The sequence below is a fragment of the Hibiscus syriacus genome, unplaced genomic scaffold (genome assembly GCF_006381635.1).
Source record: "Hibiscus syriacus cultivar Baekdansim isolate YM2019G1 unplaced genomic scaffold, ASM638163v2 tig00110462_pilon, whole genome shotgun sequence".
NCBI classification, from domain to species: domain Eukaryota; kingdom Viridiplantae; phylum Streptophyta; class Magnoliopsida; order Malvales; family Malvaceae; genus Hibiscus; species Hibiscus syriacus.
Window position 1 is genome coordinate 2,819,172 of NW_024062747.1, and position 21,956 is coordinate 2,841,127.

At 34.0% G+C, this 21,956-nt stretch overlaps 3 protein-coding genes and 1 pseudogene across 4 annotated transcripts; all 4 read right to left on the reverse strand.

The window, feature by feature from the left end:
- Positions 1 to 1,009: 1,009 nt before the first annotated feature.
- Positions 1,010 to 3,706, reverse strand: LOC120126875 (annotated as a pseudogene).
- A 2,119-nt stretch (positions 3,707 to 5,825) lies between these two features.
- On the reverse strand, positions 5,826 to 12,161 carry LOC120127117 (serine/threonine protein phosphatase 2A regulatory subunit B''alpha-like). The gene is made up of 12 exons (XM_039145115.1): positions 11,502 to 12,161; positions 10,121 to 10,363; positions 9,883 to 9,988; positions 9,648 to 9,747; positions 9,396 to 9,501; positions 9,146 to 9,236; positions 8,154 to 8,295; positions 7,729 to 7,876; positions 7,485 to 7,594; positions 6,646 to 6,802; positions 6,432 to 6,557; positions 5,826 to 6,319 (listed from the first exon to the last, which is right to left on the reverse strand). Exons 1-12 carry the CDS (start codon positions 11,667 to 11,669, stop codon positions 6,179 to 6,181), a joined length of 1,638 nt encoding a protein of 545 aa, XP_039001046.1. The 5' UTR covers positions 11,670 to 12,161; the 3' UTR covers positions 5,826 to 6,178.
- Positions 12,162 to 13,144: 983 nt separating this feature from the next.
- Positions 13,145 to 14,659, reverse strand: LOC120126877 (protein SCARECROW-like). The gene has a single exon (XM_039144931.1). The coding sequence runs from the start codon at positions 14,657 to 14,659 to the stop codon at positions 13,145 to 13,147; it is 1,515 nt and encodes a 504-aa protein (XP_039000862.1).
- A 1,812-nt stretch (positions 14,660 to 16,471) lies between these two features.
- On the reverse strand, positions 16,472 to 19,458 carry LOC120126932 (ABC transporter I family member 21-like). Of its 2 annotated transcripts, none has more exons than XM_039144967.1 (6): positions 19,122 to 19,454; positions 18,869 to 19,029; positions 18,511 to 18,562; positions 18,266 to 18,402; positions 18,004 to 18,090; positions 16,472 to 17,059 (listed from the first exon to the last, which is right to left on the reverse strand). In XM_039144967.1, the coding sequence occupies exons 1-6, from the start codon at positions 19,378 to 19,380 to the stop codon at positions 16,784 to 16,786; spliced, it is 972 nt and encodes a 323-aa protein (XP_039000898.1). In that variant the 5' UTR covers positions 19,381 to 19,454; the 3' UTR covers positions 16,472 to 16,783. The 2 variants fall into 2 exon arrangements, with proteins under 2 accessions (XP_039000898.1, XP_039000899.1); XM_039144968.1 differs by lacking the exon at positions 16,472 to 17,059 and adding an exon at positions 17,784 to 17,915 and having other exon boundaries at positions 19,122 to 19,458.
- Positions 19,459 to 21,956: the final 2,498 nt, after the last annotated feature.

Below are 21,956 nucleotides of genomic sequence, written 5' to 3' on the forward strand. Positions count from 1 at the left end.
ACCTCGTTAAATTTTGGTGTTCTCTTTTATGTCCATTTAATAGCTATTGTCGGGTATAGTTGTTAATTATTGTCCTGTTAAAATTACTTGTCTTGGTAGTTTTGTCTAAGGAGAGTGGGTTTTAAGAGGGATCATTGTGACCCCTCCACTCTTTCTTGAGAATCTACCTTGGGGTGATTTTTAGTACAATCGTTTTCACACTAGTCACCTAGATAATAGTTTTCAAGGTGAATTTGTTATTATTGGTGGAAATTAACCCGTCTTCCACAACAAATCGCTCTCTAAGAAGTAATTACTTATATTAATTTCAAAAGTGATTAGTTAATGATAATTAATCACGTTTTTAAAATTTTCTATAAGTTTTACATAATTATGATCAGCAAAAATACGAAATTTAACCTCCATAGCTTATTTATTATGCCAGTTTGATACTAATTCTAAAAATATAACATATAGTTTATGTATTCTCTAAACGTTAAGGGTGTTATTCCTAGAGATCTTACACTCAAGTATCATAAACTATAAAAATATATATTTTACTTCTAAAAAAAACTTTAAAAACACAATTTTAGATGAGAAAAATGGCCAATTTGTTTTTGAGTTTCCTTTTATGTTTCTCGCCTAAACATTGGGGTTTAGTTTTTTTAGCTTTTTTTTCATTTTCCTAGACTATAACCAGTTTAATAATAATAACTTTAGGAGGTTTATCTTATAAAAAAAATACAATAACATCATAATTAATTATCGGTTAAATAAAATATAAAATTAGAATCATCCACCTAATAAATTTTTACAGTAATTGATTTTAATTAATCGGTCAATAAGTCAAATAGTGATAGTTATATCAACAAAATTACAATAAATATAATAAACTAAATCAAATTTATTACACCACGAATTGCAGAATTAAGCATTACAAAAAAAAATACAAAAACCAAGGAAAGGTTAAAATATCAGAAGAAAAATGATATTGAAGTATACAAAAGTTTATGGTCTGAAGAGATTGCACCTATGACTTGTTGGCCTACATTTAAAAAAATGCAAATAAATAAATAAATAACCAATTTATCCATTTAATGAACTGTTTTCATATATATATATATATATATATATAAACTTACCTTTTTCAAGTACTTGTCTTGAATCTTCAGTGCCTGATTACATGCTTTCTTGGCATCCAAGTTTCGAGTAATCTGACCCAATATCTAGAAGAAGAAGAAGACTTTAAAGGCGAGAGAAATGCTGCAGAATCGAAGATTTACGAGCACGAGAGAGATACATTGGCAATGTCGTCGAGACCCTTAGCATCCTTCAGAATCTACTTATTCTTGGTCTCGGGAACGCTTGCAAAAAGGAAGACCGAGAGTGCACTGCTTTTATCCCCATGTCCACGCTGCACATTTTTTATTTGGAATTTACCGTACTGCTTAAGCATCTTCCGATCTACTGGTTGTGCAGTGTGGTTATCTAGAGCAGCATCCGGTTGCTCGTAGTAGCAGAAGATACTTGTACTCCATTGCCCACATTACCTTGAACCAATCTCTGTCTTAGTATAATTAGAAAGAGATCATTCCTCTCTCCTCCCAAAGATACAAAGCATCGACAAAAGAGATCTCTCTCCGGAAAAGCACCATTAGCATGCGAAATGCAAACAAATACTCGCCGCCATCTAGATCCTCTGTCACACAAAATTCTCGAGATTTTAGTCGAGCGGCGTAAAAAAAATTTGTAAAACCATGAAGATGGAAAAGGCATACCAAGGTGTTGATGAAGCTTAGGGTCGACGGTTTTAACTACTTGTGAAAGTGTACCGAGCTGGGATTGCACTCCTATTGAAGTTGTACTGCACCTAGAGTTCTCCCTCTGTTGACAAAAACAAAACCAGAAGTCCGACTTCGTACTTCACGGAATATAAAACCGTAAACATTATACGGAAACGAGCACGAAAGACGAATTACTAATCAATTATGCTATCAAGAATACTGCAAGAAATAAACATTTTACCAATCTGCGCATTGCGCGCTCAAAATACCAAAAGGCGTCAGCTTCGTCTTCAAGAAGAATTACTATCGGAGAGCAGATGTCATTCATTCCTGCTCATGAAAGAACAAAGCCGAAAATGTCGAGGATGAGAGAATTTAAGCTTGGTAAAAAAAATAACGCAACTACCAGCTGCTACTCACCTTGAACATAACCGATATCATCATCTCTACCCAAGAATATATAGCAAGAACATCATAGAATATACCGGAGTTTTGCTTGATTAGCTTCATCCTCATAAAAGAAAAGTGCTCGATCAGTTCGAACAACGTCCAAACCTACAGACCACATACATCAAGTACATAAGGACCTTTGAAATTTAACCAAAGCAACAATTGTAATTTTAGACGGATGCATTGATGATCTAGAGCTGCAAAGGAAGCCCGGTTTATTCATGCCATTAACCCAGCATCATAGAATGTTAATAAGAATATGCTAGACATTTATGTTCCGATGCCGTAAAGTATACAGAAGATCCAATCAGTTGAGCATGAAACTATACACCGTACATACCGACTTGATGCAAGGAATGCATCCACTGGGCAACTTTCTTGTCTGAAACAGCATGTGGCACATCACAACCTTCGACTCCTATCGGTTGGCCATCATCGGTAATAATTGGTTGTATAATGAACTTTCCACTACCGACAACTGACACCATATTCTGGCACTCGGTCTTCCAAAAGCCATAACGCTCCCTGGGATGGGTAGTGTGAAAAATTCAGTCATGATGATCGACCAACTTACGAAAAGTACAACATCATCGTTAAGAGAAACAAAATGCAGAGCATTGTGATTGAATCATAAAGTTGTTACCTCCTTTGTTCTCTAAGCTGATTCCGATCATCAAAGGTACTGTTAGGATCAAAGCAACCTAAAAGGAATTCCCAGACTAACCCTTTGATTGAAGGGTGAATACCCTACCATAACAAATCAAGTAAAGCAAATAACAATTAATTCTTGAGATTCGATATAAGTTGTTGAACTTTCAACATGATAAACATTAAATAATTATCTGCAAACCACACCAGTGTAAAATGACAGAGCAGGCACCCAGTTGAATAACAATCATGAAAAAAGAGACAAAAACATGTGCATATACACAAATATGCACTGGCATTGGAGAAAATACGATGTTTTGATTATTAGTGTGCTAATAACATAGAACTCGCTACGGCAATCGCACATTGAACAAAATTAAAGAATTTCATTAAAGACTTTAAAGCCATGATTCTTAGAACTCTCATCTAATCAACTCATAATCCTATCCAAAAATTTTAAATGCTGCAACACTCATTCAATGTCCAACAGCATGTGTCTGTTCTTTAATCCAAATTGCCTATATAGATATAAAAAAGATGTGCGTGTATGTGTTATCAAAGCAGCGTAATTATAAACAGAACCCGAATGAAGCACACTCCTCGTTGGATCCGCCTAAGAACTTTTTCTATATCCAGGTGACTATCTTCGGAGAATGCAGCCTGCCATCTTCTTGCACTTAGTGTTTTCCCTACCTGGGAAAAATGCATACAAACATAAACAGAAGTGAAGAGAAAATCAAGGGAAGTGGTGAGTGAAAGATGCAGACCCTAGGCCGAGAGCGAGTCTTTGGAATATCAGCTAAGCTTTCGGGTCTTATGGGATAAAAGGACTCCAACTCCTCTGTTCATATCTCTGCATTGCCGCCCAGCCAACCATCGAAATTCTAAACAAGCGACCCTAATCATTTACTGCCATTAAAACGCCATCAAATTAAAGACATTAACACATAATACATAGAAAACTGTGAGTAAAAACATTAAACCGTTTGTCACTGGCAAATAGAAAGAAGGAAATGGTGAAAATCATCACCCTGCATGAAAGAAACCAAACAAACAAATAACATCTTGGCAGCATTCAACAGCTAAAGACTTTAACAATCGGATGTCAGATCAATTTCATTGATGAAATCCAGAAACAAATATCATCACTAGGCCATCAAATGGTGGATTCAAATATTGCTCAAATTCAAAACAACACATCAGCCTTTTTGGAGCAGACTCCCTCTTCTTCATCATGGAGGATCCAAATCCATATACAGGAAAAAGGAACAAATCATAATTTCTCAAAGAGAAAATAACTTCAGTGACCAAAAATATTTTATAATATACGATTTTAACAAACTTTTTTTTGGATTTGCGAAAATGACCAACAAATTCGCAACGCGAACTCCAATTTCATAACACAGTTTCCAAATACGCAATGCGAATATGTAAATCGCAACGAGATTTTTCAAATTCGCGTTGCGATAGTTGTGTTTACCTATATCGGTAATTAGAGTTGCGAATTTGAAAATCGCGTTGCGAATTTTAAAATCGCATTGCGATAGTACTGTTTACCTATATCGGTAATTAGCGTTACGAATTTGATAATCGCGTTGCGAATTTGAAAATCGCATTGCGATAGTATTGTTTACCTATATCGGTAATTAACGTTGCGAATTTGAAAATCGTATTGCAATAGTACTATTTACATTGCGATAGTACTGTTTACCTATATCGGTAATTAGCGATGCGAACGCGATTTTCAAATTCGCAACGCTAATTACCGATATAGGTAAACAGTACTAAAATTCAAGTTGCGATTTACCTGTTCGCGTTGCGAATTCGAGATCGCGTTGCGAATTTGTTGGTCATTTTCGCATATCCAACAAAAATTAATTAAAATCGTATATTACAAGGTATTTTCGATCACTAAAATTATTTTTTCTTTCTCAAATTACAGGTTGAAAAATTGCATCTTTACATCTTATTATCGTTGTCTTTTAAAGCTTACTTTGCAGAGTGGTGAGATTAGATGGGAAAAGCCAACTCCTTTTCAGGCAAGTAGCAACGGATTGGAAATTGTACAAAAAGTTCCTTCATCGAAGCGTTTCTTTTGTAATTATTTTCTTTCTTTTGCTATTTTCTAGGAGACAAGACAGTCATGGAACAACGCAATGAAGAATGATGCGGATGAAATGAGATACATGATAAAGCAACATTTAGTCCCTAAATTTATTAAGTTCCTTTAATTTATCCTCTAAACTCGTTTCTATTACATATCAATTTTAAATTTTGACAAATCTTTTCACATTAATCCTTAAATTTCATGTCATTAAATGGACGAAAAATCTAAACATAGGGACCGAATTAAAAAAATATGTTGTCAGGAATTAAATATTGATTTATTCAATTATTTGGTAAGATGGAAAAAATGAAGTTTCTTATTTTAAGCTGAAATACGCCGTTGTCAATGGAAAAACCGCCAAGTATTTTATTTTATTTTCGTTGTACTAAATCCGACAAAGGCGGAAGACATCGTCCTAATTCGAGAATTGATAGTTCCCCATCCAAGTAAAATCATATATTAGAGGTTAATACATCAATTGATCCTTGAACTTAATAATTTTTTACACTGATATCTATCATTTAATAATCAATTAAATTGTGACAAATTACCAGTATGTTGATCAATTATCTTAAATATATGATGGAAACGGTCAAAATTTTTGGTTCAATTAAAATTTAAATATTATTAAAATTAAAATTTAAATGTTATTTGATTGTGTTTGTAATTTCATTTATACATTGTACTTAATTAAGTGTGATTATAAACATGCAAAACTCATTACTCACACGTAAAAAAAAGTCAACGTAAAAATACTAAATATTTAAATACTGGATTTGTTCTAAAACTTATGTTCCATAAATTGCAATTTCCCTTTCCCCACAAAATCCCAAAAGAAGAAGATCTACATTATACAGACTACAGAACCCAAAAGAAAAAGCAAAAGAGAAGGGATGAGCCCACCGGCAATCATAACAGCAAATGGTTGTTTAATCAATTAATGAAACGAAACAACGACATTTAACACACTAACGAATAATATACTGTTCATACTGAACAAGGAAGGTACGGGATCATCCCTCGTCGAATGAAGCAACCGGCTCTTTCCCGCACACGACACGGCAATGCATATATCATGCTGATCAGAATATATGCATGTAAAAGCTATTCGAACCGACTTCGTATTTTTGGCAGCAGCAGTATCCCCATGTAGCTTCATTCATTCCGAATATGTTTGACCAAGGGTCCTACGAAACTTGCTTCAGGAAACTTAAAATGGAGCTTCAAGGGACTCATCCCATACATCAGCACTTCCGTTTGAGGCATCTTCGACATCTTCTTCCATTGAAAGCCTGATATACTCCCTATGTGCAAATCGGTCCCACTCTGTCAAAGTTGGATCCTCTCGTTCCTGCTCACCCACGCACACACCAAAAGGGAAAAGAAAAAGCAGGTTACTGACATCACAGAGAACTAAACTAGCATCAATTTAACGCTCAATATCTAATAGTGCAATCACTGACCTGCCGAATAAGGAATGGATCACGGGTTTCGAATGCCATAAACTTATGAAGATTAAAGAGGATGTTAAAAACATTTCCTGAAAGTTTGCTCCCTTTCAAGTCCCGTAGTGTGATACAATCTTCTCTCTGCAAAATATCAGCAAGTTGCATCATCTTCACATGCAACAAGCAGGTAAAATGAAATCACGGTTTTTAGGAAGAAAGTAGCTTCAACCTCAGGTGCAATCATGTCAATGATTTGACATAATATGTCCTCAAAGAGCACAGGTTCTAGGGCCAAACATTCCATTCGGTGCAGCTGCTCCTCGTAGAAAAATTGCATTTCATTTGGAGTGAGCACACCATTTCCATCCAAATCTATGCACTTGAACCTATAGAGATAACTAATCAGATGATAAAAGCTGATCTAGTAGATCAGGGAAAAAGTTTTTGATGATACAAGGCACAAAAGAACGGTTGTATATTGTTCTTGCAAACAAATGTTCATTTGATATGATGAACCACAGAATTTTGCAGGAGAACTGGAAAACATAAATTAAAACTCTACCCATGTCAGCCTAAGACCAGGGAGGGATAAACAAGGAGTGTTTTGGACTTGTAAATGCCTAGACAACAAGAATTCAACTCACTTCAGATAAGCAACAAAACCCTGCAAGGCTTTGCTTGGTAGAGTGGAGAGAAGATTGGGAAGATTGAAAATTTAAGGGTTAGAAAAATGGAAAGATGAAAAAACATTTTTTTTCTTTCCAATGGTGTAACTGGTTGGAAGGACGGAAAATTTTTAAGAAAATATAATTTCCTTTCCATTCATTGTTTGGTAGAGCTGAAAAATGAAAAGAAAATTAAGCTTTGAAAAATACATATTTTGAATCAAGTCACATCCCTCTCCTTTTCTTTCCCCCACTTTTATTTCCTACCAAGCACACTCAAAATTTATTTTCTATCCACTTCTCTACCCCATCCTTCCATTTTCCATCCAACCAAGGGAAGTCTAAAACTCTGTAGTGTAATTTCTTTAGGAAATGTGAGATGTAAAAACAAATATAAAGATACCAATATTCAATACTAGGGCCGGATGACTTGTCCTCCTCTGAAAGCATGAAGTAAACAAAGTCTTCATAACCCATCTTCCCTTCTAACTCACTGGAAAACTTCCGAGGAGCCTGAGATGGAATTCATGCATTTACAATTGCAGCCAAAGCAACATCATATATAGGAAAAGTTTTATTGTACTTGAAATAGAGTCTAATTGATTCAGAAATTTAGATAAGATGACTGAGAACGAGGGCAAACCAACCTGTGAAAAAATCCTATCAACAATCCTGTAGGTAAGGGCATGATTGCCATATCTGATGAGGCTTTCCCTGTCGATGAAGAAATCATGGTCTGTGTCCAACTCCCAGAACTTACAGTATATAACATAAAAGTGTTCATACGAGAAGTACCTAAAAGAAGAAGAAAGAGGTACAATTTGCAGCATTAGTAATTCACGTGACAACAATTTGATAAACAGCTTTGAACAATGTTCAATTGTTCACAGACCATTCAGCAATGTAAGGGGAAATAAATTCCTTGCTTTTACCATCCAACTAAAGACAGTAGATGGAGATATTGTAGTCTCGGTTTTACATAATTACTGTTTGGTGTGCAAGGGTTTGTATGTTGCAGCTTTCAATAAAATAAAGCACATATACTGTAAAGTTGTTCACCCCAGATACCAACCTAAGGACTTTGTTAATGTCCTCTTCCTCATCTGCATGTTCCATGGCAGAAATCAGTTCTCCACATTTGAGCTCCCTGAGGGTAAGACGGCCATTTCCCGATCTATTCATGGTATAAAAGATTCTGTATATGACAGTTTCAGCTGAAACATTAACAAAGAAATTGATATTGTCCAGTATCAGTTGTGCCAGTATTGAATGTCCAATCATTGGTGAAACAAAAATAAAACATAAAAGAATGAAATGGTCCTCGGTACCACCTCAACAGTTAGACCAAAACCAACTCTTCTAGAGGCATTTTCAGCTTGACAATAAAGAGAGAATGATCCCCTCCTCACCCTCTTTCTCCCTTAATTTTAAATGATGTGGGAACAATTCCTGAAGCAAATATGTTGTCTCAAGAATCAAGCACAACGATTCCCATCTTTAGAACCCCATTTACTGGCCCTTTACCTTAATTACACAATTATCGTACAAAAACTGCATAGAATCTCCTGGTTATTATTCTTTATGTGTTCTTCACCAACTAAATATTCCTCATTCAATAACTGCTCTAAATTTATTTTTATTCATGAGGTTCAAGAATCAATTTTTGATGAGATTTCCACAGGAAAATTATAAAATCAGCACGTACAAATTCAACATGCCAATTCAGGATGTATAAATTTGCTGCTGTAAAAAAAACATGTTCCAACTTCTGAGTGCTTGTCAACCCACTAGGGCAAGGAGCCTATAAGAACATTAGACTTATGTCGTATACTATGCATACAACACCTTCATAAATTATGCCTATGATGTTCTCCCATCAAAATCACCATCCTTGAGATTGAATCAATCAATGGGACTGCATTCAAATTTGCTGGTAGATTACGTGTTCAAAAACTAATCTAGCTTTGCACAAATAATTAAAAAAAAAAAAGACATGAAAAAAGGAAATAGATTCACAGCTTGATAGACATTATTAAAATAACTCACAATTAAGAAAATGCATACCATATCTATCTTGAAATTCAGGTGTGTTTCGCAAGAATTTTAATCCTGGATGGGTTGCCAAAAGCTCTCGGACAACAGGTTTGAAGTCAACCTGCATCCCAAATCCCAAATGATGTTATGAAGAAAAGTATACATGAAACTTTAGGCCTTTGAGAGGATAATTTTAACAGAGGAACAATTGTTAATCAAAACAATTATTTCAAAGCGAAAACAAAAGGAAAACCTATGAGAGATGGAGTGCAAAATAAACCTGAGTGAGGTAACTTTGGTCTGGCCGCTTAAGAATTTCAAATATTTGAGTTGCTATATCCATTGTCAGCATATTGCCATCCATCCAATACTTGATGAAAGCATCTCTGAAACAAAGTGTTAAACTTAATAATGTACGATAGAAGCACTATCAAATAATGCAGTCAACACCATCTATTAAGTACTTTCACCAGACTGCTTCAGCAGCCACATAAAACAACTATTCATCTACAAAGATGAATCGAGTGCATACCTGGTCACTAATCCCACACAGTCTACATCTATCTTTCTAAAAAGCGCGGAAGAGAGAAAAGATGGTAGCTTGCAAACTTCCTTTGTCACTGTTTTAAACTCTGCATAGCCAGAGAAAAACATTATTTCGTTCAGTTTTCAAGGGTTTTTTTAAACCTTAATAACTGGAAGATAATGTGCAGGGGTGGGGGGACTTAAAATACAAATGAACAGAAAAGATCAATTATATATCTCACCATCTATTTTCAATCCATTTAGAGGATTATCGAAAAGGATGTTAATTTCAGAAAGATGTTGTTCTTTCAATTCCTTTGTAGGAGGACGACCATTATGGAAATAAAACTGCAAGCAATTATCAGACAAACTTTATAATTACTTTTTAGCAATTTTAGGTGGTAAAGCCCAAAACCACAAATCTAATAAAAGCTTTCAATATAACAATATCTGGAAGAGGACTTCCAATATCAAACAAACCTGTGGAATAACTTCTTGCATTGATTCACTAAGTAATTTCAATGGAGAGCCAAGAGCTGAAGGGCTCGATTTCTGCTTGGATGAGCGAGGAGAACCAGATGAGCTTCTTGGAGAAAGTGGAGGTGCACTGGCACTGGAAAACATGGAAGGAAAAGAATTGCTCCCAACAGCATTTCCATTAGAAAAGTTCGCACAGGCATTTACTGCAGTCCCTGCCCTCGCATCATCAATCAAAGATTTCACCTGTTCTCAAGAAATGAAAGTTTGTTGCATGATAAAAAACATTCATGTATTGATAGATACAAATTGCTAGCAAAGGAAAATCTAGCAAACAGAAAAGAAAATGACCTAACTGCAGGAAAGATTCTAACTTCTCATAGTTCCCAACTATATCAAATTCAGTCATCAGGGAAAACAAAAATTATCCCTATCATAGCCATTTAAAAAGTAATAATGAAAAAATCTCAAAATCTTACAAAATTCTACCATAAATTTATAGGTACCACATGCAGTGTTACAATTCCCCCCCCCCACAAAAAAAAAACATTTTTCCTCCAAAATAAAGGGAGGAGTGCAGAAGTGCAAGTTAAATTGATACATCAAACTCTAAACATAACTTACATTGAATATAAAGATTACAAACACATAACACATCCAACTTATGCAAATAATGCAGACATACATGTGTCTGTTGAATACCATGTTAATAGAAATGAATTTCATAATCTATTAACATGAACTAATGGCATTAACATGACTCGAATCGAGTATTTTCATTTACTACCATAAAAACTTCCAAATAAGTTACTCTATGACTACGAGTCAAAATGTCAGAGATGTTTGTTCTAGGTTGCAATAAATATAAGTTCGTACCCATCTACACACTGTTGTTTTCCACTTTCAAAAAACCACAGTGGCATCATAACAATGGTAACTCATGATCCATCACACAGAATGCTGAAGTATCAACAATATTCAACTCCTTTTCTTTTTTATAATATTGAAGCTATGTCTGTGATTATGTCCCTTACTTGGAAATAATTAGTTTTTATACTTCTATCTAATCCTCATAACTTGAGTTTTATTCCTATGGGTTTTATATGGAACTGGTGGTAATGACCAGCCATTCATGGAAACCTACACCGGTCATCTTGAGGTTTACTTCACCAGTCAGATTCAAAGACATCAATATATTACTAATTCACGCTTTAATTAAAATAATTTGACTTTCAAATTACAACAGTTAACAACATTAGACATTATATTCATCAATAGGCAGCCAATTAAAGTTGAATACAAAATCTACTATCTACGAAATATTGAAAAAACATATAGACAAATCAATAGTAAAAATAGTTTAATTTTTTGAAAAATGAAGTACCAGATGGCCGGTCTCTGGAAGCGAAAGCCATTGAGCGAACAAGTCCTCGACAATTTGAGGACTGGTTTTTAGTGCAAATGGAGACACTTCAGGAAGCTGCAAAAGCTCGGGGTCCAAACAAGTAACGTCGTCCATTGTATCAATCTCCATTTTTAAAGATAATGACATCTCGCCTACCTTATCAACCACTCTAAAACCCTAACGCTTTCAATTCTTCAAATGCAACAGTCAAAAGAAACCAACGCCACTTCGCCTTCAAGAAATTTCTTGCTAAAAAGCGCTTTCAAAATCTAGGTGACTTGACGATGCCGCAGGAAAATATAATTACAAAACTTCACTCCGATTGTTATGGAAAAAGACTACACGATCTTTTATTTCTCACCGGAAGTGGAAATTCACCGCTTAAATCACGCCGTTCACCGAAAACCTAAATCTTCAAGCTATGAATAAAGTGAAACACCAAATTCTTCGAAATTCAACCCGTTTTGCCTCGAAAACAAAACTTAGAAACCACTTCCCTCGACAGTTTCTGTTCGTTAAGAACTGATAATAAATAATAATAACGAAGGAAGAGAAAAGGATTACTAATATCGGAATTTTCTTACAGAGAGGAAACCGCTGGGTGCGGAGGAGGAGAAGGAAGAGGAAAGATAGAAAGAAAACAGCGAAGCGCGTGGAGCGTTTCAGTGTCTTTGAAGGTGAAAATTATAAAATCTGTAAAAGAAATAAGATACGTATATTTATACGGTCTACTTGCTTTGACTAATGGTCATCTCATCCGTAATCCTTATCCGTTTTTCTATTGGAAATTATTTAATATTAGCTTTTGAATGATGTTTCACCGTTGGATTTACTTCTCTATCCATCTACACCGTTCGTGTCTTGGGCTCTCCCGTGTTTGTCAATTTTTATAATGTGAATTAAATCCGAGTAATTAAATTTTTTCAGTTTATGAGAGGGACCTCATTGGCAAATTTGAAGTTTATGAGGGATATTTCATTTATTTTAGAGGATTTTAACTATTTAAACCCCAATTTGTAAAAGTTGAACTAATTAAATTTATTGTAAATTATGTAGTAATATATTTTTATTTTGATCAGGTAACTATAAAAAAATGAATTTCATCACCAGTGATGAAACTAAAATTGAACATTCGGAGAGTCAAATTTTCTAATTTCGAAAAAGACGGTTGAATATTTATATGTCAAATTTGGAAACAATGTTAAATTTAATTAATATTGAAATTCAATAAATAATAATAATATTTAAACTCATTAGTACCTTAAATACTATTACACTAATTTTTTTAGAAAAAGTCCCCCTCTCAATAGTACATAGTTCTATCAGGTTCATAGTTAACATTATGAAAAATGATTAAACTATGACAATTATAAGATAACATATGTATAAAAGACTCTTAATTATGACAATGAACATTCATATATCTCTAAAGATTTTGTGTTTGAGCCCGAAACTTCAAAAAATATTAATCATCCCTTAAACCATTAAGATCGCTTGATAGCAGTATTGAATTATTTTTTTTTTGATAAACAATATATATATATATATATATATATATATATATATATGTAATACAAAGGATGAAGATAATTAAAAATCACTGCAAAAGAAGGTATCTCTAGCTATCGAGAGGAATGTGATGTCCAAGCCGAAGCAGTGAACAAGCTAGTATCTTTCCAGCCGAGCCTAAGTGTGCCATCTCCTTGTACCAGCCTATAGCCATGAGCCGGAGGGAACATGTTCAATATCAGTTGTGCCTGCGCCATCGAGTTGCTGCTCATCGGCACTTGCACCAAGCAATTCCTTGCTGCCAGCTCGCTTCTCCATTGCTTGAACTTCTCTTCCCCGCTTCTGGCCGGCCCCCCAATTGCCAATATGTTGTTGATTTCCCTATACAAAAGGCAATGCTCGATGCGATGCCGGTTGGGGTCATCAGCCGGTAGGTACTCCCCTAGTGAATCGAATATGGTGGAATAATAATGGAGGGATCCGACAAACCGGTCTAGAAATGATCCACCATGGGACAGGTCTTGCTCCACCAATGTGACAACTCTCGGAGCCAATTGCTCGATTAGTCTCATTGTCTTCCAGTCTGGTCCCGTGGCATCATACAGTGAATGTTGTAGCCAGTGGATCGCTAGAGTCTCCCCTCTTCGGAGTTGTATGGTAGTAACGTCAGTTTCCCCGAATTTCTTTGTGATCGGGTGGAATTCGAACGACATTCCGAGACGTTTAGCGAAATTTGAAAGCTGTTTACCGGTCTCCACTAGAAGCTCCATCGAACTACCGAAGCCGGTCATAGTGATTTGGGGAGGGCCTTCCATACGCGTCGCGAGGATATGAAACAAGGCCGGCCATTGCAAGCCCTGCATGATATCGAGGTCGATTATATGAACCCGATCGCGCCGATGAAACGCTTCGAGGATGGCTTGGTTGGAGGTGAAGTGAGCGAACTTGATAAAGGGAGAGACATTGTTAAAACCTTGGAAAGCACAATGAAGGCTTTTGTAGTTAATCAAGGGAGAACAAATCCCTAACCACGAATTAATAACCCTACTAGACATGGCCTTAGCGAAATACGCGACAACCCTTTCCGCACAAGAAAGAGCATAAGGAGAAGCCATTTGGGTAAGTTCAAGCAACATTCTATGAGCTTCACTGAGGTTGTCAATGGAGATAGCAACCGCACACTCTAGAAGAAGCGTTATCAAGCTTAAACCTCGCTCATCGAACCGATGCTCTTCGCCGCAACCGCTAACATTTTTCCTGGGCCTGAAATCACCGAGAATCGATGGAGCAAAGTTGTCCTCACATACCATTGATGTATCAGCTGCCTGCAAGATGGTACGGTGATCATCGGTTTCGGTATTCTCAGCCGGCAAGTCATCAAGGAGTTGCTTGGTGACTTGTTCGACCCACTCGGAGAGTTCATTTCTCTCCGAGTGTACGCAACGTGTTTTGAGTGCTTGTTGCCTCGGGACGGAACTGACGGCGGTGGTAGTGAAATCCCATAGAGGTTCACGGTGAGGCTGGATCATAGCTAGAGTACTCGCATGAACCACGTTGAATCCTCCTTTCATCATTTGAAAGATGAAGCAGAAAAATGGTGGAGGGGATAAAGGAAAGGTGGAGACCATTTTTAAAGGGGAAATGTGGGGGCGAGGATGACCGCAGACTTGAATATTTCAGGGGATTTATTTAATGAAACAGCGCGGCCGGCATAGCCAGGACACAGAGATGAAGCTAAGAAGTTAAAAGACTAAGCACACGTCATTTTGGTAGTGATTTTTACCATTATTAACTTTCTTAGATATCTGGGGTAGTCTCTAATTTTTCTTTTTCATGATAAGAAGGAAATTATGATAGTGAATTTTGTGTAAACAAACATATAAAGGAGATGTTTAAATTATGATGTCATCTTAAATTAGTCTCTAAATTTTATGTAAGCTTTTAAATTAGTCTTTAAACATTAAAAATATTATATATGAGTCTTCAAGTTATGAACATTCTAAATTGATTCATAAATTTTAAAATATTCTATGTCGATTCTCATAATATCATTATCATTATATTTTGTATGAGTCTTCAAGTTATGAACATTCTAAATTGATTAAAACGTCATTAATTCTACTAGTTAAAAAATTAATCTATTTTTTAAGATCATGAAACTCAACCTAAAAAAATTCAGAATCTTCAAAAACATATTAAGTTTTATTAACCGGTAAAGTAAAAGGTACACTAAAAGAATGATCAAAAGGATTACGATAAAAATGTTTTATAATTTAGGGATTAATTTTGAATAAAATCATAATTTAAGGACAAATTTAAAATGAAACTAATTCTTTTAATTGTTAACGTATTCTAATTATTAGTTTGATAATATATAAAATTAAATCATTATAATATTAACAAATAAAGCTATGACATGAAAAATACTATAATAAAGGTCTTAACTCGTTCTTGGTCAATGCTGCTTTATTAAGCCCATATAATATTAAAATTTATTTGTTATATAATTAGTAATATTTAATTTATAAATCAATTAATTAAATTAAATATTTTAAAAATATATAATATATTTTTATATGTAATCTATTTTTTTAATAAATTTTAAATCTAATTTTAATTTTACTTAAAAGAGAATGAGACAAAAAATATTAGGGCAAAGAAGAGAAGTACTTCTAATCAGCCTAGAAAATATGATTTAAAGAAATACGAAGAATAAGATAAATAATTTTTTTAAATTAATTACTGTTATCTGGTCTATTGACCGACTAATCCAGATTTAGTACTGCAGAGGCGAGGGCAACCCTCCCAACCCATCCCAACCCAATTTGCTCCATTCACAAACGTCAATATTCGAACTTCTAACCTTTAAAATACATTTATATTTTTAACACGTTTAAGTCTATGATTTTATCAGTTTAGTTTAATTTATTAATAACATCGAATTTTAAACTTTAATTTTTTTCAATAAATATGAAATATCAACCCCGTTAAATTAATTTTTAAAAATACGTGACCGCTTAAAAGGTAAAAATATATGTTGGGTCTGCACAAATAATTTATTAATTTAAAAGTAATAATAATGCATGGTTTGGTTAATGACGATGACACACGTTTGTGCCGACGGGTGAAAGCAACATCAAACAAAAATGACACATCAAAATTCAAGTTGTAAATGGGCGAAGATACTTTTTTATAGAAAAAAATAAGATTTCATAATTTTTTTAAAAATAAAAATATAACTACATCACTTTTGGTTTCAAATTACAGTTTTTTATTAGAATTAAACTAAAACTTATCATTCTGAGGGGTCAAAAGAGAATTTCACCATTTAATAATTTTAAAACATAGAATTCTAAAGAGACTACCCTTTACACCCAGAAAAATAAGCAACAATGCCTTCATTTATAGACACAGAAAAACATAGAAGATATCTGCAAATCGAACTCAAAGCATTTCCGTTAATTAAATGAGATTACAACATTATTTCCCGAAGGCATATTGTTGGATCAGGGCTTCACTTGTATAGCCAACAAGATCCAGAAGCACCTATTCAGCATCGACTTCTTTCAACAAAAATCATATAGATATTTCACTGCCAAAGTAGATTACAAATTACAGAACTATTGAAAAATAACCATGAGCTAAACAAGCGTATAAAGCAATTGTGGCCGACTATACGTCTCAATAGATGACTACGAAAGAACTTTGCTAATCGTATAAAAATTATTGAAAAATAACCGGATTCAGAGAGATCAACGGTAGTATGACATGTGCCTCGACGACATGAAAGGAGAAGTTCCGCAAGGCGAGGATTTCTGGACTTGAGAAGGTTTCTTTTTCTCAGACTTGGTTTCAGAGCGAAGCCAGGCTTCAACGACAGACAGCAAATTTTCTGAGATTTTCAACTCATTCGTTTCGGTTAACTTCCCGGATCTCTTCAATTGACCATCTTGGATGTAAGCCAGATGTGTTGCCCATTTCTCCAACCCATCAAAAATGTGGGTAGCATATACGATCGTGGCTCCTCTCTAATACAATAGAAAATATTAGCTAGAGAATGAACATGAGATCTTTGGTCGTAGAATAAAGCAATCACCAAAGAGTGATTGAACAGTAACAAGAACATTGAACAGTAACAATAACGTCTATGTTATAGATGTGGTTAGCAATTGAATAAGTGAGCCTATGTAAGAATTAAGACAAAAGACCAATTTGGTATAATTTTTGAAAATTGACTTTTGAAAGTGTTGTAAGAAGTGCAACTTAAAATTTAACTGTCTGAGATTAATGTTAAAAAGTAAGTTTGAAAAGATAAAATATTCATTATAGACATAATGTTGTAAATTTAAAATATAATATATATATATATATATGATTATAATAAAAATATATTTTATAATAACTCATTGTTAATATTTTAATATATAAACTATGAATTTTATTTATTTGTAAGTAATTAAAATAAACTATTAAGTAATAAATTAATTTTTTAAGTATGTTAGTACTAAATTATTAAAATAAAATGTAAATACATAATTGATTGGAGCTCATGCATTATTAAGGGTAAAATTATAATTTGATTACAAACGTAAAGTTGAAAATGAAAAAACTATAAATCTTAGTTTTTACGGTTGGTTTGAAACCACCGTTCCCACCACAATTTTGTTTTTCATTTTTTACCATTTAACATTAATTTGGCGGTCAAAACAAGCTTTTTAACTAAAAGTACTTTTAGAAAGCCGTATCAAATGTACCCTAAGTCTATAATCAAAATGAAACTCTCATTTTGACTGACTGTTGCAGAAAGAACATACCAGATGATGAAAAGTTATAACAGTTATATGCTTTTCCTATGAAATATTCAACCCAGCGACGTTCCAGCACCTATTCAAACGCAACCTCTCGTTTTATACCACTCCAATATCAGTCCACACAGCATTTAAATGTAAGAACAAAGAACTGAAGTCAGTACCTGTTCGCATTCTTCCTTAAAGAAATCAAGTAAATCCATCCTTGCAACAACATCAAGGTCCACCGTAACCTCATCTAGCAAAAGAACCTGAAAAATGAAGTTTGCAGCAAACAAGTTAGAAAAACGAGTAATCATGCAAAATAGCAAAGTCACAAAATTACCCAGAACGAGTAATCAGTCCTAGATTATAGCAATAGGAGATTCGTAAAGCTTTATTGTTATTGATCACACAAAAATAGCACATTCATAACTTCAAATATACCTGAAAAGGATGAAGAAGACCCATACAAATTTGGACTCGACGCCGTTGCCCATCAGATACCTTATGCATTCGCCATTGCAAATCAATATCAAGTAACTCAATCAAATGATCTCTCCTCGCAGGATCAATCCCTTCAACTGCCAACAATAAAATTGGATCCAAAAAGAAACTTGTCTACTTTCAAAAGTGAACTAAGGAGCAAGTAGGGAAAGCAGAAATCAAATAAGAAGATAATTTGCACTCACCTCCAAATATCATGTGTTCCGCTGAGAAATCCCCCTGCAATGGAACCTCCCCCTGCATATGTTGGTCCCAGTAAAATTACAGTTAAAAAATGGTGGATATTGATCATTAGGATCTTAATTACAAATTTCATTCTCTACTTTAAGAAAGCTGAAAAGTTGATATTTAATTTGTCAAAGGTTATCCTCGTTTTTCAGTGAAACAGAGAAGTTAGTCTCGTTATCAGTTAACATATAAACTTGAACTACTGTTTTTTGCTAAGTAAAATAATCAAATTTCTGAATATATAGACTAATTTCTCAAATTTTCAAAACTAAACCTAATCTCAAAACAATAAAAAAGTTAGGAAATTTTACTGACAGCGGAGCCAATAGTTTTACTCCAAGACCCTCCCAAATAAGCTAAGTCACCGCTACAAACAAGTTGAGTGTCGTGAAAAGCCGAACGGTTAAGTACTCTCACAACATCTCTTCCACCGACCATATGCTTTCCTGCTAAAATTTTCAACAACGTCGTCTTCCCTGCTCACAATGAAAACAAATAGAATCAACTTTATTTTTCGAGAAGTCATCGTTGTTAGAATTAAAATGGAATCGAAAGTGATTGAAATTACCAGATCCGTTGGCACCGACGAGAAGGCAACGAGATCCACGAGTGATATCGAGATTGAAATCGAAGAAGAGCGGATGCTGCAATTCGTATGCGAATTGCATGCCGCATACGCTGATGCCCTTCGATTCTCCATTTTCTTTCTCTTCTCCTGATCTGCAACAAGCTTGCTCCGCCATTTTGGTAGATGTCCGCGGTTCTTTACATCTTTTCGCGGCCATTTTAATACCCTTATTGTTGTTGAGATTTAGCCAGTAGAGCATGAACGCGTAGACGGTTGGTGGAAACAAAATTTCCAAGCACACAATTTCTACACGTGGATGTTATACGTGGTGACACATTATTCGATTAGTTCGGTTCGGTTTTTTAAATGGGGAGGAAACGGAGGTGTGCGGCTGCGTTTTGATAAGAACTGTGAAAGCTAAAACGACAGCTTTTTGGGCAAGACAGACAGAAAGCGGGAAAAAGGATTGTGAATAAAAAAAGAGAGTAAATTTTAGTTGAAAATGTATATTATTATTATATTACAATAATAAAATTATTATATATATATATTTTTTATTTTGAGTTTAGTAATGATAATTATTAGATTGTCAAATTTTCTATATAATTGATATGATAATTCATGTGATAATTTAAATACACATCATTATTTATATGCATATTTTTTTTAAACTTGACGGTACATAGTCTTATACAATTTTATAATAAATTAATTTTAAAAATATATTTCTAACATTATTTTTAACTTAATATTATATTATATTAATAATAAAATACATCTAAATTGTTACATTAATCATTATTATATTATCATTGTTAAAAATTTAATTACTTATTTTAAATTTTAAAGAAATTGATAAAAAAATTAATAGTCAAATTAAGACTAAAAATCAATAATAAATTGTTCAAGAGTGTAAATATTGAGAATTTAATTTGTTATCATATATTATAGTTAACAATTTTTTCAAGTATATACAATATTAAGAATTTAATTTGTTATAATATATTATCATATATTATTCTTGTTTGATATAAATTGGGTTTGGTTTTCTTGACTTAGGGGATCTGGTATTGATTTGATAGATCTTAGCAATGTAAACAGATTTCGACAATTGATTGAGTGAGAGTTAACGATAAATAGAGAGTCTTCTCATCTCATTTGTATTCATCCATTTTCACTTTAAAAGAGTAATAAAATTCTGAGACATTTATTATATTTCCCTCCTCTGCTGATTGAATATCACTAAATATGGGTATATGTGATGAGTGAGTACATGCAATTTGAGGTTGTTGAATCATAGTTTATGGTGAAGGTGTGCTTGATGGCTAACTAAAAATATATTTTAAAATGATTAATCAAATGGCATGAACCAAGCAACTGTAGTGGAGAAAGGGACAATTGTTATCCCTAGAAGTCCCAAGTTCGAGCATCAGAGACTGTAAGAGTGTTTGAGTTTTTATTGTTAAATGGTTGAGAATATTTAGAATAAATACTACCTTATAATCATCACTGTCAGAGTCAGTATAGAATCAATTTTTTTAGAAATTATATTTTTCTATATAAATTATATATATAATATAAAAAATTAAAAATATATTATTGTTATTAAAAAGTTTTGATACCCCTTAAAAAATTGATCCTATATATTTTTTATTTTTTTTATAAAATATTTAGTAATAGAAAATCTAAAATCTCATTTCAATCTAACATTCACCCCCTCAAAATCTATTATTATTAATATATTTATCGGTGTAACATAAAAATATGTATCACATATTGATAGCATCAAATCAAAGCTCCTTTTCTGGTCCAACAAACACCTCAGCTACGCAGGAAGATTATAGCTTATCAGAGCAGTGTTGTTCATCATTGCTAATTATTGGTGCAGGCAATTACTGCTACCTCATTTTGTAATCAACAAGATTGAACAACTGTGTTGTCGATTCTTTTGGAAAGGCTCTGATAAAACGGCTAACGGTGCGAGAGTTAACTGGAACAGTATCTGTCAGTTGAAATCTGAGGGAGACATTGGTCTGAAAAAATTAAAAGAGTGGAATCGAGTATGTATGATCAAACTCATAAAGAATATCCTTACTAGTGAAGGTTCTTTATGGGTTGCATGGATAAATGCTTACGTTCTTAAGGGCAATGATTTTTGGCAAATGGAAACATGTTCAACTCTAAGCTGGAGCTTCAACAAATTACTTAAGCTGCGAACCGAAGCTCATTCGACCTTTCAGAATGGAGCTCTATCGATAAGGCAAATCTGGCAAGAGATTAGAACGAAGGGGGAAAAGTTCCTTGGCAATCTATAATATGGTTCCCATAATACATCCCTAAACACAGTCTCATTGCATGGATATCAGTGATCGATAGGCTGCCTACACGTGATCGCCTTCAATGCATAGGCATTGTCTCTAATGAAAGTTGTGTTCTTTGTAATGATTCTTTGGAAAATCGAAATCATATGTTCTTTGATTGCCAGACTGCTTCTCATTTACGTGAGCAGATTTTACATATCAATGGGATTCACAAGACTATTTTATCTTGGCAGGACATGATTACTTGGGCTAGCAACTCTTGGAAAGGTAAATCATTACTAATCACTATTCTCAAACTTGCTTGGAACGCCACCATCTATGTTTTATGGGAGGAACACAACCGAAGAATCTTCAAAGGATGTTCTCAAAGCACTGAAGAATTACTTAGTTGTATCAAAGAATTGGTAGGAATTAAACTAAGGGGGAAAATATTAATAGGATCGATGATGTAAACTCCATTCTTTGTATTGCTTGGGGTATTGATTAATACCAATCATTCTTTTTGTAATTAGTC